Here is a 17,679-nt window from a genome sequence, read left to right as displayed (position 1 = left end):
CATTTGTGGAAAGTGAACGCCTTACTCTAGTAAAGTAAGTGTTTTTTTTTTTCTTCAGAATGCTAATGAGAGAGGGGCTTGAAGTATCAAAGAGTCCACAGGAAATGCATGACCCCAATATTATTTTTTTTAAAAAAAATATACATTATATAATATATATTATATATATAAAAAGCTAGTGTAAATGCTTCCATGGTGTGGTCACAAGCTGGAAAGATGAATGCCTTTCAGCTGTTAACCATCCTGCCATTTGCAACAGGCTTTAAAAAGTCATTTTTATCCTCAGACATAATGTGAGCAGTTTTCAAAATGAGGCTGCCAACACTGACTGATGTGCTGATGGGCAGGCAGCTTGCATTGCTAACAGATGTTGTGATCGGCTGACTGAAGCAAGAAGTTACGGGCAGGACTGTTTTCTGCTCCTCCCTGAGGAGAAAAATAAGTTACACAAATATTAAACAAGTACATGCACAAGTATCCGGAACTGAATTGTGTGCATTAAATAAATACTGACATAGACTGGGTTTTAGCAACAGGCTAAACATCTCCCTACGGAACGGTAGGCTCGAGGTGGTAAATGCAGTCTGCCTCAGGTTCAAAGGCTGCATTACACGTTAAAGACTACAGAACATAGAAACCTAAAATAGTGTGTTTTAAAAACTACCTCTCTATGGAGATCTGTGCAAACAGTATGACATTTAACCTTTTGAAGTTTTTCTTAATTTCTGTTAGCTATAAAAATACTTCTGCATTTTTTTGCTTACTGAAGGTGAAAGGTGTTTCTGACAGCTGTGAGGCGGTTCGGTATATAGGGTTACAACAACGCAGAGAACAATGGTACCATCCTGTGACTGTCGTATTTGTGACCTAATTCTATTTCTGAACAGGTTCTTCTCACTTCATGTACACACAATGCAGGTGTCTAATCCGAGTCTGAGTAGGTACGTGGTTCATCCTTAAACAATCATGCTTCAACTATTCTGCTGCTGCTGTTTGGCTACTACAGGCAGACACTGCTGTTTTGTCTAACACTCACAGAATCACAAGGTCTTCACCTAAACTTTGTCTCTTCTGTTCCATAGATTCCTTCTGGTGCTGCTTTAGTGGATGCCCGTTTTCTACAGTTGTTCCATTGAGCAGCTGATCATCTTGAGAACTAATACCTAGCTGTATATCCAGAATCTCCTGCAGGAGAAAAGGGGAAATGTCCGTCAATACTGTCGCTACCAGCTTTACATTCTCCTATTATGTTCCACTACATAAAGCTGATGGAAACAGGAGTCTTGTCATAAGACTATTTTTATTTCATACTATTAGAACATCTATAACATTTTACTATGGGAAAAAGGAAAAAAAACAATTACTCCAAGATGTCAGGGAATGACAACAGTAGGATAAACAACAGTTGCTAAATACGGTTCATCAGGTGAGATACAAAGGATGCAATAAAGACAGTGAGAGCTGTTTCAATAATTAGGGGTAGAGGAGAGGCTAAAGATAAAGGTCCTTCCATGCATGTAATGGAGATTCAGTTCATATGACGTGTCATACCACAGGCAGAGCAAACAAAAGCTGCAGCCAGTACCACATGCCAGTACTGGAAGGTATTCTAGAACACGGTCCAGATAAGAACATTAGTTCTTTTAACTGTACAGGACTTGGGGGGGCAGGAGGGGAGGACAGTTGATCCTAATGCTAAGAATGAACGCCAGAATGTTTTATGGCTCCACGGCAAAAGAGGAAATAAATAGCATAGAAGAAACCGGGCAGATGCCCAAAATTATAGACAAACAATGAAGCAGCAGTGTAAACTAAAGATGACTGGATCACAACCAGTTAAATTATTTTATTATCAGAATCAGGTGAGCAAAAGGTTTAAATTATAAAATTTAAATATAAACTTCAACCTACAACATTCTTAACTGCAGTTCAACACTGTAAGGGAAAGGAAGGGATGTCCCATCAGTACTAAATACTATCAAAAGATAAAAAGCTGTGACAAAGAACAGCCTGAGCTGTTTTTACCTTAGGTGCTACTAACCACCGGGTATGTAAATGAGAAGTAAGAGACCCCTAGTGTTAAATGAAGGCAAATATTTAATACCACTGCTAAGACTAAAACCAAAAAGGCTTTGCAATCAAATCTTCCATGAATTCCCAAAGAAATTTTAGAAGCTTTTAAATAACTAATGAGAGGACACAGAGACCTCTTTAGAAACACAGACTTATGTACTTACTTCTATTTGTTCACCTTGCCCATCAGGTTCATCTGTATCAAGGGCTGACAGCTCCAATTCAATGTCTCGATCTGGCTTCGTGTCTGCACAGTCTTCAGTATAATCAGTCTGAAAGAAAAAGAATTAGTGTTCTGTAAATATCAAGGTATCAAGGTGGCTTTTCCCCCGTTTCACACAACACTTGAGTACTGAAGTGAAAACAGAAGATGCATTTCTAGGACATGACTTTACTACAATACAAAAGGGCCAGTTAAACACAAACAGAACTTTGGGCATAGACAATATATGCTATGAAGCTAAATCTGATCATATTAAAGTACAGAAAGAGATAAAATGAATGCTGAAGCAGACATTTCTGTAGCCTACTGGCAGAAAGTTTAGATTTATAACATGTACCAGCAGCATGAAAAGCAATGACTGCATGAAAATGGATTGTCACGTTCTTCCCATTTTGCAGCAGCACAGAGGCACAGCACCTACTTCATCTCAGGGAAATAACTGGGTGCAACCACAACAATGACTTAACTCACACAGAATGTGTTATAAACATCAGGGAATGTTAAAACTAAGAGCTTTAACTCTTGGTTAAACCCCATGCACTTCAGTACGGACAAAAAACCTCAAAGATTTGATTCATCCCCACTACCCTTTTCTTTACCTCACCATTCCTCAAATCAATTTCCTTGCTTAAAAGATTTAAGGTGAGACGACTGCCTTCATCTAGAGAATTCCACTTCTGTTGCATGGCTAGTGCATTCGCCTCTCTCTGAAGTAGTAATGAGTTACTTTTGGCCTACAAAAGAAACATTATCAGTTACCAACAACTACACTTACACCACGTATTGTCAAACAGCAAAATAAACCAGCTTCCAACAAGAACAGTTCTCTGGCTAGATGGGTAACTACATATTCCCTCAATGCCCAGCATTTAATTCAGCATTTGCTGACATGATGCTGGCATGTTTGCCCACCATGTTCTCCCAAAACAGCCTTATTGATGCCAACAGAACAGCCCCCATTAAAGTCCTTTTGCATCGGACCAAGTGTTGTGGTAGCACCATCTAGTTGAGGCTTATTGATAGTTTTGTCAATTGTGCTGTTTTCTGTAGGCTACACCAAGAAAATTTATTTTAAATCATTTTACTAAATTGCTTATTTTTTTAGTTAAAAGCTCATGTTGTGTAATATCTGATCTTACCTGCTGTAATTCAATACTCAATAAATCTCCAGTGCTGGAATGCTTTCTGTGACCAGACAAATCTGTAACTATGAATCTGTCCCTTTAAGAGAAAAAGGCAAAACTAGGAATTAAAAACAAGTTCTCTAAATTAACATGCACTTCATTAGTCCACCAATGTTAGATTTTTGGACAGAAGCTACGTGACTAAGGTAATACACTCTTCATTGGGGCTCTCAATACCCCAAGGTACTATGCACAACAGACACATCCTTATTTTACATATGAGTTAAGACATGGCAAGAAAACTTGAGAGAAACTACTCTTTGACACGACAGCTTGGCAGTATCTGACTCCAATTCTTTGATCAGGTCTCTCAAGGGATACATTGCTAGTAATGGCAAATTTATTAGCTGCATTAAGTATTAAAGACTACACAAGTTTTAACCTAGTTTTTTCCCAAGGCTTTATGCTGGAGAGAGGGAAAAAAAATCTTTTACTTTAAAATTAAGAACATCTATTAATAGTTGCAGATTTTTTTCTCCTCACATTCAGAATAATGCTTTTACCAGGACACAGAAAGATCTCCATACCGTTCTGCATAACGTGCTGAGGAAGTAGAATCTGAGCCATAGGCACTCCATCTTGAGTCAACAGCATTAACATAAGGGACATAATCTGTAAGAAATGAAGGTACCATTCATTACTTTTTCTGTTCAAGTGGGATGCACAGGTATTTTAGCTCTTTACATCTTCCTTGTGGTAGTAAACACAAGCAGGAAGAAATGCTCATGATGTACACGTGTCACATGAAGCCCAGACTTGTACCTGATACACTGATGGGCTTAGTAGCACTTCCTTGGGAAGCAGTGGCCTGAATAGGATCTGTCGTGTGATAACCTGTGCGGGATGACCTGGAGATTGCACCCCACTTGGAGATGATCGGTCCATCGCTAAATGGGATTATAGGATCTTCTTCCTTTGCCCTTCTCTGAGTTTCAAATAAATGGACTCTCCTTTTAACGTCCCCGCTGTCCAAATCCTACATATTTAGGAGACAGAAGATGACACATGAACTCACTTGAGGATATTCAGTTGGCCAATAACTTTCTGATTACAGTTGCTGAATACAATGCTGAAAATCTGCCCAACTAGAGGGCCAAGCTGGGCTGCAACATTTAACTATTGCCCTTTAATGGCAATCTGACCATCAGAGAGTTACTGTCAGTGCTGGAAGAAATAGTTTTGCTTTTCCAAACTTGTGTTTCCAGGCAGAGAAAGTTCCAGTATGTTTTAAGGTCCTTCAGTACCCTGTCCAATACTTGAAGGAGGCAGTATCAAAGGCAGCTCGGGATGAGATTTGGCATCACCTGTTTCATAGGAAATAGAGGTAACCTGCTATACTGCATAGCAGAAAGTTGCTACAAAACATGAGCTCTTACCTCTCCAGAGGTGAGCTGTATTCCAGGATTCATACTACGTATTTTTTATTCCCTAAAGTCTTTACATTAGTTTTTCTTCTCTCATGGAAAATGGGCCATTAAAAAAATCTGTATTTTATTTTCACAGATTTGTTGGCTTTAAACTGTTTATTAGAGGAGCTTGTGCCTTCCAACAAAGAGGTATCGAGGAAAACAGTTCATACAGATTCTCTGGGGGTGCCTAGTAGCCAAGATTAAGTTCACACTGATTATCCTGGGTCCACAGTATTTCAGCCTTTCTTTGTGAGTGTATATTGCTGGAGATAAACTTCAAAGTAAAGAATTTTCTGAAGCAATGGCAACACCAGCAGAGTCCTGAAGAGGCTAGTGATTCATGCCTACAGGCTGGACTTGCACTTAAGCCCAATAGGAAATGTGTTTCTGCAATGGAAACACCTCTGCACAGCGACCCTGAATTAACCAGTCCAGTTGCCCAGTGCAATGTATTTGGAGACTATTACAGATGCCTCAGAAATTGTAGGGATGTTTGTGTACACAAACATTTATATAAAAGAACTCTGAAGAGAGACAAAATTAAGTCATGAAAAAATCATCCCACTAATAATCAGAGAACACATTTAAAATTAATTAACTGTTATCAGTTTACAGACCATCTACTCAAAATATTTTGGCTACAAGTTTGATGTACAGAGATCTGTCATTAAATTATAGTTGTTTCAGACATCTGAGGCTACATTCTGCCATTGAAATAAATACATTATCTATTTACAAAACTGGGAAGCGATATTCCAAACAACTTCAAATAGGCAGAACCACCTTAAAATACTAAGAATAGAAGCTACCAACTTTTAAAAAAGACTTGTTTAAAAACAGAAGACACTGCAGCATGAAGTATCATTACACTAATGAGATAACGTGCAGAAAACCCCTACCATTAACACGGCATTTGAATTGGCAATCACATCCTTGGGCTCTGAGTCGATTGCATTTATACAAGAGCCAATAGTGCCACAAGACCACGGTGAATAGTGAGAGAGATGGTCTTCCTCAAATTTAGTTCCACTCAAATCACTGACACACTCTGAGAACTATGGAAAAGGGAATAAATAAGCAGTGAATAATCAAAACAGGGAAATCAGTCTTAAAAGAAGAAAAACACATTTACTGCTATTTAATTAAATGATCTTAAAAGTCAACCAAGGAGTTCCAGGCACCTCTAAGACGTCACTCGGGTACAACATAACCAGTTCAGTCAAATTTTAAACCAATGCAGCCATCCAAGGAGGTCAAGCTTACAAATAACTGCCTGCTCTGCCAAGATGGGAGACTGAAATTAGTGTCACTAAGTCAGTGGCAGGTTTCTTCAGGCAAATCCCTACAGTAATTACACTGAGAGGAAGCCATGCATTGTCCTTTTGTGTGCAAGCCAGTGGCAGACAGAAGTACAGCTCTGAACCCTCCAGCCTGGATGAAAAGGTCGAAATCCTGATTCTACCTTGAACGCCCCCAGTAAGGGACTTCAAGTACCTTACAAGACCTTTCTGAATAATCAGCCTGGTGCCTGAAATATCACCAACAGAACTGTCAAACCACAGCACAGAGTGCTTGGCACAGTGGTTCTCCAACAAGTTTCTGGATGCATTTAATTTACACATACAGAAAATAAATATCACAAGATTTTTTTTTTCTTCAAAAGCACACTATTGCTATTTACTGAGTTTCCACTCTTATTTACAGAATGTGTCACATAAGTACACAATGTTCTGCCAATGCCTTTTGTCACTTCAAAGGGATACATATTCTCTGGGACTTGACAAGCACCTGCAGCTTGATTCAGTCTACTCATCATGTCCTAATGCCATTTGGAATACAAAAGGGAAAGTCCTTCTTCAGGGAAAACAATTAGTGTTCCCTACAGAAAATCCTGGAGGGTCACAAAGCTGGTTCAATAAAGTTACTTTGCCTTTAGTTAGGGGAAATTGAATTTAACTTCTTGATTTTTTTTCAGCAGTAATGGTCAGCATCACCTTAATATCAAACTGAATGTATTCATTATTGGATATTATTTTCCCTTTGCTAGAAGATTTGTTTTATGAACGAGAGATGTCAGGTAGAAAACCTTTACTAGAATTACTAAATGGCCTCTTACAGAAACTGGAAGGGAAAATAAAGAAGTTCTTTGGGTTCCCACCTCTGTGCTGAAATCGACGCTGAAGAGAGGAGAAGGTGGTGTTGGAGATGGTGTTGCCATAGGAAGGGTTGACGATACCAGGGGAGTTTTCTGCGTGTGGTACTGTGCCCACTGCTCCGGCTTCCGTCGTAACTGCTCATCGTAACCAGTCTTCAAATGACCACAAGGCTCCTAAGCAATAATAAATACAGGACTGCATATCCTGTCATACTCCAAGCAGAGGGTAACACACTTGCACAGGACACACTTGGACCCCTAAGTTCCCTTGGATCTGTAACCTTCCATTGATGTCACTAGAATTTCACTAGGATTTGGAGGAGGACCTCGCTCTTTTATGGCCACTCAAATCTAAAATGTGGAATTAATTCAAGCAACATGCATGGGCATTAAAGAGGCAAAGGGACTCTGGTCCCAATCTAGATTAGATTGGTGTATTTTACAAGCCCATTTTATCACAGTTAAAAACAAGACAAGAACTCTGTCCAGATCATGTCATCACTGTAACCCTAAGCTATCAGAAGAGGTCTACGCTAATTATTTACCAACTTTGCAGTAACGACCTTCAGAACCAAGGCTACAGCCTTCCCCTTCTGGCTCTCACTTACCCTTGGTAAAGGCACAGTCCTCTGTTCGTTTGGAGGTTGACAAGCCACAGAGTAATACCCATCCAAAGAGTTGTATCTCTCACGTAATGATGTCTGATAGACAGATGAGTGCATCACATCCATGGGAGGTAAAGAATTGCTCCTAATAATATCATCTCGTGGGTACATCTGTGGGCGCCAGATGCGCCTGCTGTCATAAACTGGAGCATACATTCCAGAAGGGACAGGAGGAACTGGTCCATACGGCTGCGGAGGAGGAGGTTGGTAAGGAGAATTCAGTCGATCTCGAGGGGGAAATGTACTGTAATGATCGGCATATGGCACGGAAGCAGGTGGGAGGGAGGACTCTGGAACGTTATTGGACCTCACAAAGCGAGGAACACAAGGAGCCACACCAGCTGGTACTGTTGGAGGTGGTGGATAATATCCTTAAAAATTGGAAAAAGGCATATTTAATGTAACCACAAATGACCCATCATTTTACACCTTCTAAAACTGTAAGTAGTGTTGGTAAGTACCTTTAGAGAATGAAGTCACATGTCACAAACCTGTCACTGACCCTATCGTGTTTCTGTGTGTAACTTCATGTATGACAACCTTATCTGCAGGTGAAGTGCTGACCCTTCACCAGTGTGACCTGGCTTGGAAAATGGAGTTTCTCTGCCATCGCTCCTACCTGCTATGTGATGACTACAGGACTGAGAAGATGGCATCTTAAGGACTTTACGTAGAAGTTAAATAGTTATCTCACTGCTTAAAAACAAAGTAATTCCAAAGGTCTGTAAGTAATTATTTCACACTTGGTTTATTCTTTTTAATTTGGAGAGGACTGTCTGAGCACCTCTAACTTTTGTTTTAGGAGCTTGTGAATGATCTACTGTTAGAACACTTAATTGTGTGCTTGTATATAAATGTGTACACTGCAACCTCAAACGATGACTGAAGCCTTTCAAAAGCATCTGAGCAAACACAAAGCTCTTACATCTCACAGTGGAAGGATGCTGTGCATCTGAATCCTGCCTATGGATATCCTCATGGACAGGGCATGAGGTGCCAAGGCTAAATAAATGCAAATAAAAGCTAACAAAGGAAAAATTACATGAAAGACCTCAATGTTCAAGTTCTCCTGGATGCTGAAGTACAAGTTGCATAAAACATACAGTCAAGAACCACCAATACTGGGAGCAAACTACAGGTCCCTCCCATGCTCAGCAACGCATCTGGTTATGTGAAGACTCCAATGATATTGCAAAAAACATTAAAAAAAATCCACAAAACTAAGATAAAATTGATTTCTCAGCATTCAGGCTTACCTAGAGAAAAGTTCAGAGCTATTTTGATTCAGTGCTTATCTCACTCACCTGTCTGCGGGTACTGTGGAACTTCATATGACAGCTGAGTCCTGGGATCTTGGAAATATTGAACATTATCAGAATGTGGAGGGTAGACTGGTACTCTGGGAACAAATGGGCTGGATTTTGGAGGCACAGAATTAACTTCTGTTCCAATATTAGGAGGACCAGCTGAGGTAGCTGCTGCCTGGCTTACAGGAGTCTTGGGTGGAGAACCAATTTTACTGAAAAGGATTACCAAGAAATCGTTAAGAATGTCTTTACTTATTTCAGTCATCTCTTCATGTACACTCCCATGTAACGTGGAAATTCAGACCATGGTATTTCCTCTGGAATTATTTTTCGTACCCTAAACCTGATACTATTATTACGTTCTCCTAAGAGAACTCAAAAGTGCATATAAATGTTGTGGTATATACTCAGAAGGTTACAATCAACTTCTAAGCATATTCTGGTAAAGATAAAGGCTTCAAAAGAGTTGCTTAGAGGCTCAGTGCTTCCTGGAGAAGTATCTGAAAAGTTTTAAGGGGAAAAAAAGACAAACCCCAAACCTGAAGGTTTCCAGGATCATTAAGTGACTATGCACTAGGTGCATCCTTCTTGATTTCAGGAAGTGACAAATTTTGAGCCAAGTTTGTTTTATTTTTTATGTAATGAGTCAAATGTAAGAAAAATACCAGAGATCAACACAACAGAAGATAAAGAGGGAGGTTTACCATTTTAGCTATATTGCATGGCAGCACTCAACAGCTAAACCAATCCATGCTGGCTCTGACAACTGGAATCCAGAGACTTTGTCTAAAGGTACCTGCACTGCAGTAAGAGATTTTACACAACTCTGCAGCCAGTGAGCACCAGCAACAACTGCAGGCCAGGACCAGAATTCAGTATGTAGTGTTCACCGCCCTCATGCTCAATGTCCATCCAAAAGCAAAACGTTATTTTTACTTATCTTCAGGAAAGAGTTACCTACTTTTCAGGGAGTGATTCTGTAGGGGATCCAGAAACATTCTGGCCATTGGCTCCAGTCTTCCCTCCCTTCTTGGTGTTCTCCAAAGCTCTCAAGGAGGTGTCTGCACAGCGAGGGATCAACTGGGGAACACCACTTTCTAGATTAGCTATTCCATTAGTACTTGGCACCATCTTCCCTGTTGCTTCAGGGCTTCCTATGACAGAAATGACGTTTCCCGTTGTGGTTGAGACGGTGCTATTTACGCCAACTTTATTCAGAAGGGGGAATGTTCTCACTGTTGCACTGATTTTCTTGTTCCTCAAGCGGTATCTATAAATAGACATGTGCAAAACACACAGACAGACAATTCAAAGTGCTTATCATACAGCTTAATATATCTGTGAAATTACTAGAAGGAAGGGATTGAGGGGAACATGATATCCAAAGACTGCAGGGCTTTAAACTGGTGCCTATTTTCAACAATCCATACACAGAGCATCAATGCCTTCCTTGTAACCAAAGATCATCTCTCTTACAAGATTCACTTCTGTAGTTCTCTGAAAATGGAAGTGGGCAAAAGCAGCTTCCAGAATGCATGTTACACACTACCTAAATGATTCAACTTCACTCCTCAATCAATCAAAAAGTAATAAACACTCTATCATAGGTAATACAACCAATCCCTGACAAACACTGAGCCTACACACAGTTTCAGGAAGTGAAATCGTACTTCATGAGGCGTAAAATAAAAATAAACCTGAAATTAGTTTACATATACTGCTTCACTGTACCTTCAGTTTCATGTAAGGAGTTTTTGCTTCGAGAAACTCACAAATCCTTCCAAATGAATACATGCACAGAAGAAACAGTTCTCCAAATTCAACAGAGATTGCTCGGATTTAAATTTTTAAAATGTGAAAGAAGGGGAAAAAAGAAGTCTCCCACACTCACTTTTCAAGCTCCTCCTGAGAATGAGCAAATGTACAGTTGGTTCCTCTTGGACATCCCCCTTGCTGTCGGAGGTCTCGGCACATACTTGTTTTATATTTGCTGTTTGGTTGTGGCTTTAAAAAAAAACCCAAAACCAACCACAAGACATTACAATCTAATAGACATTTACAAAGAAGTATGTTTAAAATCCAAGAAAACATCCATTATATGCTTTTACAGTTTGCATCTCAGTTTTTAATCTGAAAACTAAGTAAACTTTCTCAATGGGCTAAATACTGTATGGATCTCACTACAGCAAGCTCTGCTGCATTCCACATTCAGTTACATTCTCAAAACCTGAGTTCAGTTTGAGTTCAGTTCTCTAAACCTGCATGCAGCAAGTAACAGTATCATCAGTTAAGATGACATAAATATTTCAAATCAATGGTAATTTTTCAAAGTCACATCTTTTAGTAAATGTACACTAAGATATGCAGTGCAACAATGGAATGAGTTACCTGTGGAGTCTCATGGCCTTTCCTGCTGTAATTCTGAATGAAATCCACCAGCCCATGTACAACAGTCTTTACAGCCACCATTGCATTTTCCAGCTGCTCCCATGTTGGTGACGCTGCGTCTAAAATTATTAAAGCAGGCTCGTCAGTCTGCCAGTAACTCCAGTATCACAAGTAAAAGGCAACTCTTTTAGTACTTCAAAACATCAAGCACTAGGACAGAGTGTCCTGAAGAGGAGTTTATGACAAACTGAGTTAGTTAACAGTGATTTTGAAACCAGGAACAGAGGTTAGCATCTGAATTTCTTTACTAGACACGAAAAAGATCAAGAAATACTTTAAAAGCTTGATTTTCATACCTGGATTTGGATCTATGTTTGCCAGGAGCTCTAAATGAGGCCTCAGCCTGTTTAAGTTTGCAGGATCCCCCGTGCGCTGCAAGACAATTGTCAATTCTTGTACACTCTTTGCAAAAGATTCTGGAGATTGGAGCTGAAAATAAAGCAAGCATTAGTGTGCTGCATCTTACAACTGTGAGCTACTAATCCTAACTTTTTAATTAAACTGGTTGCTAAATGCAACATGTAGTGTCTTCAGATGGCATATAGAGAGTATCACTGGAGAGAAATGATATTTCTCAGCTCAGAATCTGCCCTATGAAGCTTCATCATAAGACACAGAAAAAGGGAATGACACAAACTACTGGAAAACAAAATGTCTTCATAAGAAGAATATACTACAGCAGGAAAGAAACTATTTCTCATAGATATTTGATATGACAAACTCAAGTGGTTCTTAGTATTTTTTTATTATAACATTTAATACTCTAATCTAATCCTACAAAGATAAAAAATCATCTCCTTGACAAACCTTGTCAATAATGGATTGCATGTGTGATTTATGTGCCAAGTCACCATAGAGAAGGGAAGACCATTGTTCGGGTGATATTCGAAGTCCTGCTTCCATGGCAATGTGAACAATCTGGGCATCGTGCTCTCTCCGCAACGCCTCGTAGCTCCGGAACTCTTCTTTCAGTTGCATCAGAGAAGAATCTTCATCCCTTTTAGTGACCTAATAAATAGTCAGAAATACTCCTTTAGTAACAACAAAAATCTCCAAGCCCATCAGAAAGAATTACACAGCACAAATCACAGCAGTATCACTTTTTAACATACTTTTCTGTATTTAGCATTTCTTCACCCCCTTAGCAAGCAGTGCACAAGCAGACCAGGAGCTCTTTACTGTTTTACAGATCATAGTTGCAAAGCTATACCAACTCCACTACTTCCAACTAGGAAAGCAATCAGATTTGCTTAAGTCATAGAAGATACTGTTCAGTATGAGACAGTTCTACTACTAGGTTTTGCTACTTAACATTAAAGAATGACTTAGAGAAAAAGGAAAGTTACTTAAATTATAGAAAGAGAAAAAAAAATAAGATATTGACATTTAAATAACTGAATATTTAACTCAGAACCTACTATAAATGTTAAATAAAATTCTTACATAACCTAAGTTATTTGTCATAAAGGAGAGACACAGGTCTCACTATTTTAATATTTAGTTTAGTGATGTTCTGATAATCATGTTTTTTGCTGTGATTCAAAAAGAAAGGAAAAAGAACCTATGGAATTAACTTTTTACTCTTTTCCAGATATAAAGATTTGGGAACAAGCTACCCCTATATATCAAAAATAAAGGGGCTCTTCAGTGCAAGGTAGCTACAGACAAAAGAAAAAGAAGAGTGCCAAATGTGCTGGAGCACAAAATCTGAGCTCAGGCTGAGAGAACACTCCATGTAGGGTGTTCCTCTCATGCCTGGTGTTGGAGCTGAGGAAGGTCCCAGGAGTACATCATCCCAAAAGTTTTATTTAAAAATCCGGGACTGGATTCTAGGCCTTGAGAGCACCCAGCCTGGCATGTCTGCCCATGGCCACCTCTTGTGAGTTTAATATAATTTTTTATTTTATTCAGAAGATTTCACTTCCTCCTGAAGCAGGTTAGGAGTGCTGACAGTCAGGTTTTGTGCCTTCTTCACGGGAGATAATTTCCACCTGATGAGCAGCAGCTACCTATGAGTGCAATAATTTTGGAATCTAGTCCAGGTAATTCCATATGTGACCATTTGTTCTTTTCACAGGGAATTTAATATTAAACTACTCGTCCATGATGCTTCTGGATAAAAATATTAGTCTATTTAAATGGGGAGAAACAGAATTTCTGTAACCTTTTACAGGTAAAAGATACTAAACCCAGGTCAGGTTCTCTGGAGCTCCACTAGTTCATAGCAACACACTTCAAGTACTGGTATTTTACCTTAAAGCATGATGCTCTATACAGTAGCTGCACAACATGACCAATGCTTGTTTTAGAGGCCTGAGGAAATCTTGGTTCTAGCCTTTGTACAACAAAAAGTACCAGAACTTTTCTTGAGAGTGCAGAGCCATCTTCCAGTGCCAGTAATACGAGTTTCAGTGCCTCCTCTTGCATAGCTTGAGCACATAAAAAGAAAAGAGAGGAAGTGAAATATATTGCTGGCAAACAGCAAAGGTATCATGTATTAATGCTGTAAATAGGAGCATCTGAAGCATCTCGAACATAATTCCTGATTACTTTTTATTTTACTAATCATAAGAAAAAAATCTTCATAAACATTAAGAAACTTGCTAGTTTGGTAGTTGTTTTTAGGAGCACTCTGAGCACAACAAATGTTAAAGCCAAGTCTAGTTTTCAGTAATAAACACATCAGTAGTGTAGATTTTACACTTTTTCCACAGTCCAGTTTCACAGCCTTTGTCATTTTGGACATTTCATCAATGCTACACCACAAAAGCATATAAAATAAATATGGGAACAGTACAGCAATGCTACTCATCAACTTGGAGTCAAGAGAGGATTACTTCCAGCATAAACATACTTCCCTCCTCATTTCTGTGCTTGCTTTAGCAACATCCTTAACTAAGAATTTGCTGCTTCTGTCAAAGATGTAAACAGGATTATTAAAAATTTTAAAAATTAAAGTATGCTGCAACTAAAGTTAGACTGATTATATTCACAGCTTAAGTATGAACAAGAGAGTGTTTGCAGTTTCCTTTCCAATTCTGACTACAGGCAGCAGCACACCAGCCTGTGTTACTGTTACACCACATTGCAAACTGTGTAGAAAGCATGCTTATAGATTCTTCTTTGCCAGAATTTATTAAATGCTTCCTCAAAATTTCAAAGAGCAATAGGGGAAAAAAAAACCCAAGCAAAAAAACAACACAAAACTACAAATCATCCAAATTTGACTAATTTGTGGTCTTCTTCCCCCCCCGCTTTCTCCTTGACAAAAAGCTGAAAACCAGAAGTAATTACATCTCAACTGAAGACATTTCCAAAGGATTTGTTTTGTGTCAAGAAAAGCTGAGTATGCTCCATTGCAGACTCTACAGGTACTTTACCTGGTCCTAGAAACTGGCATCCTCGTGCCCTGACAGCAGCCCACAGATTGGCAGAAAGCTGCTGAGGATTTTGGTGCTGCAAGATGAGTTCAGTAACAGTTCTCTCTCCCAGTGATCGAGCTGCTCTCATAGCTCTAACCCGACCTTCTTCCTCTACCAGCTGACAGTTCACCAGCGTCACCAGCTTCCTTTGCATTGGACGGCTCAGTGCACTCTGATTCAAGCTTGCAACACCTTCAAAGAGAGCAAGAAAAGGCAAACTAGTGCTTCTAATCAGATAAATCTATTCTGATAAGACAAACAAAAATGCCAAGAGAATATTTCTTTCTCTGGGACTTGGATACTAGTCACAAGTATCTTCCCTTCTCTTCAGCAACTCTGTGTAACTCATTATCATAAAGAATTTTAAATTCTTACATTAACATCAAATTTACCCTTTGAGGGAAGTTCAGCTTTAGCACAAAGTTAGCCCCAAGGAAACAGTCTTAAATAAAGAAGGATATTTTGTAAACTTAAAAAAATATTAAAAAAGCATGTGTCACAGGTGTGAACAAGCTTTTAAAGATGCAAGGAAAAATGTATTTTTAAAAATGAGAGGATTATCCCACTGACACCTAAAAATCAGTGCTGAGAACAGTGTTGATAAAAGCAACAGCAACATCTTGCTGTTAGCAGAGACTCACCTTTTCCTCCACTCAATGGCTTTAAGTAGAGTGCCAAATCCTCAACACATTTCTTTGCTACTTCATAATGTTTGTTCTCTCCTACATTACTCAACTTTACTGTCTGATGATCAGGTACCTAATAAAATGCAAGGGGAATGAAGGGGGGAGAAGAATTACATATACCCAGCTGACCTGATATGCCTGCGATGGCACCAACATCGCTACTATCAATTACATAACACTGCAGATGCACACTGCTTTTAGAGAAGACAGGACCCACCCAAGGTATGTAGAACAAAATGAGGAACAACAAAAAGGACTCAAGATGAGGATCAGGCAGATGAAAGATTATTTTTGTTAGTACTCAACCCATTAAGAACAAAAGCAGGCTAGAAAACAATAGATCTATTGTACCTTCTCTACCTGAGAAGGTACTTAAAGGGTGAAAACCACAAGATTTGAGAGGATGATCAGTGTACAAGATCAGCATGATTTACTACTGACAGACAAAGGAGGTTAAGACAGAAGTTAACTGGCAAGAAAACACAAAAAAATCAAATGCAAAGTTGAAATAATAATTTAAGCATAATTTGGGCATGCTGAAGTCTTCAAAGATGAAAGTAGCAAACTGAAGTTGGTGGGAAAAACCTCAAAGTAGAGTAACAAGGTCAGACAATGAAAACAGAGTCTTAGTCACAATACATCCAAGTGTTTGAAAGATGTTTCAAGAAGTTAGGAGACCAGGAAAATAAAATGAATGTTGTGAGATGAAGGCAGTGATGGGACACAAGCTTAGAAATAAAAGAAATAATGAAAGGAACATGTGAGCTTGGAAAACACAACCATTTGGACACAGGTAGTGTTATTACCAATAGCTGTGTCAAGGTGTGTGATAAGACACTAAGAAGCAACGTTAAAAGCATCTTCTTACTGCATCACCAGGGTGTTACAGGGAGAGTAACATGAAAAAGCGAATGAATCAGCATAAGGTGAACAGACTTATTCAGTCTCCATGAAGCGCAGTGCTGATTATATAATCACTGTTGTGCCACAGCTACAAGACAGCACGGGGAACATTCCTGGCCTGATTAGCCAGTGTCTGAAAACCCAACTGAAAAGCCATCATCATGCATATTTTTAGAAAAATGTACACAGACACTTCTGAAACTTGGTTAAACAGCTAGCTACACTGGGACATGTGACATGGAGAAATGAGATTCCTTTGCAAGGGTATGGTAAAGGAGTGCAGTCTGCAAATTCGCTTCTCTAATGACAACTGTGACAGACCACTGTCTATTTCCTAATAGGTATTTTTCTCCAGTCACAGTTCAAGAGCCTTTTAAAACCCAAATTCAACTTACAACTAGAACATGTTTCCATACTATGAGAATGGCCCTGAAAACAGAGTAGTTGCTTTTAGAGTACATATGGACTTCTAAATGTGACAAAATTAAAGTCTTACCTTTTTTTTTCTACACTAAAATGATGGAAAAAATATCAGCACACGTATTGCAACTGGCATACAAACAGTAATAACATGAAGTGGCAAAACAAAGAGCTGCTGAAATCATACCTGGGCTCCAACTAACTGGAGGAGTGCAAAGTTTACAGGAAGCACATCGATGTCTGTATTGATGGCAGTCTGGTCGAAAGGACATGCCTTGCGATGAAGCTTGTTCAGGCAGGTCTTACAGACAGTGTGAGAGCAACCTAAGCTGATGGGTTTGTGCACATTCTCATCAAACTCGTTGTAGCAGATTGGGCAGGACAGAAATTCTGTCCACTGAGCTGCCTGCACAGGCATTGTGGAAGCTGGACACTTGTTTAGCAGGCTAGCAGACCATTATTTCACTGTACTATGTTTTGGCAGCTGTAAATGAATAAAAAGAGCATTTAAAACATGCTTTCTGCTAATTTCAAATGAGTTTCAATTAAAACCCCCACCATTTCAATATTTTACAGAATAAAACCAAATCCTTACATCTAAGTACTCAAAAAACCCAACGTTGTTAGTTTAATAATGTACCAAAAAAGGCTCATGAACTGAATTAATGCAGATCACAACAGGTTGAAGTTGAACCTATTCACAGCAAATGGCAGTAAGGTTCTTCTCACTGGACTATATACACCTTTAGCATAGGAAGAGGAAGATATTTATTGGCATAGGAAG

The 17,679-nt window shown here is 39.1% G+C and overlaps 1 protein-coding gene across 4 annotated transcripts; it reads right to left on the bottom strand.

Moving 5' to 3' along the window:
• Positions 1-227: 227 nt before the first annotated feature.
• RC3H2 (ring finger and CCCH-type domains 2) lies at positions 228-17,313 on the bottom strand (the record flags this gene model as incomplete). 4 transcript variants are annotated; one of them, XM_084272451.1, is made up of 20 exons in its annotated part: positions 228-426; positions 1,037-1,185; positions 2,238-2,345; positions 2,884-3,030; positions 3,436-3,517; positions 4,008-4,092; positions 4,243-4,456; positions 5,789-5,944; positions 7,048-7,218; positions 7,653-8,080; positions 9,014-9,228; positions 9,978-10,286; positions 10,908-11,020; positions 11,405-11,523; positions 11,761-11,893; positions 12,272-12,472; positions 13,718-13,893; positions 14,845-15,078; positions 15,528-15,645; positions 17,083-17,313. In XM_084272451.1, 20 exons carry the CDS (start codon positions 17,311-17,313, stop codon positions 228-230), a joined length of 3,588 nt encoding a protein of 1,195 aa, XP_084128577.1. The 4 variants fall into 4 exon arrangements, with proteins under 4 accessions (XP_084128577.1, XP_084128576.1, XP_084128578.1 ...); XM_084272450.1 differs by having other exon boundaries at positions 2,896-3,030; XM_084272452.1 differs by lacking the exon at positions 2,238-2,345 and having other exon boundaries at positions 2,896-3,030.
• Positions 17,314-17,679: the final 366 nt, after the last annotated feature.

Source organism: Gallinula chloropus (genome assembly GCF_964237585.1).
Source record: "Gallinula chloropus genome assembly, chromosome: 18".
Taxonomy (NCBI): domain Eukaryota; kingdom Metazoa; phylum Chordata; class Aves; order Gruiformes; family Rallidae; genus Gallinula; species Gallinula chloropus.
The sequence above is the reverse complement of the archived record's forward strand: the minus strand, read 5'-3'. Positions and strand labels throughout refer to the sequence as shown.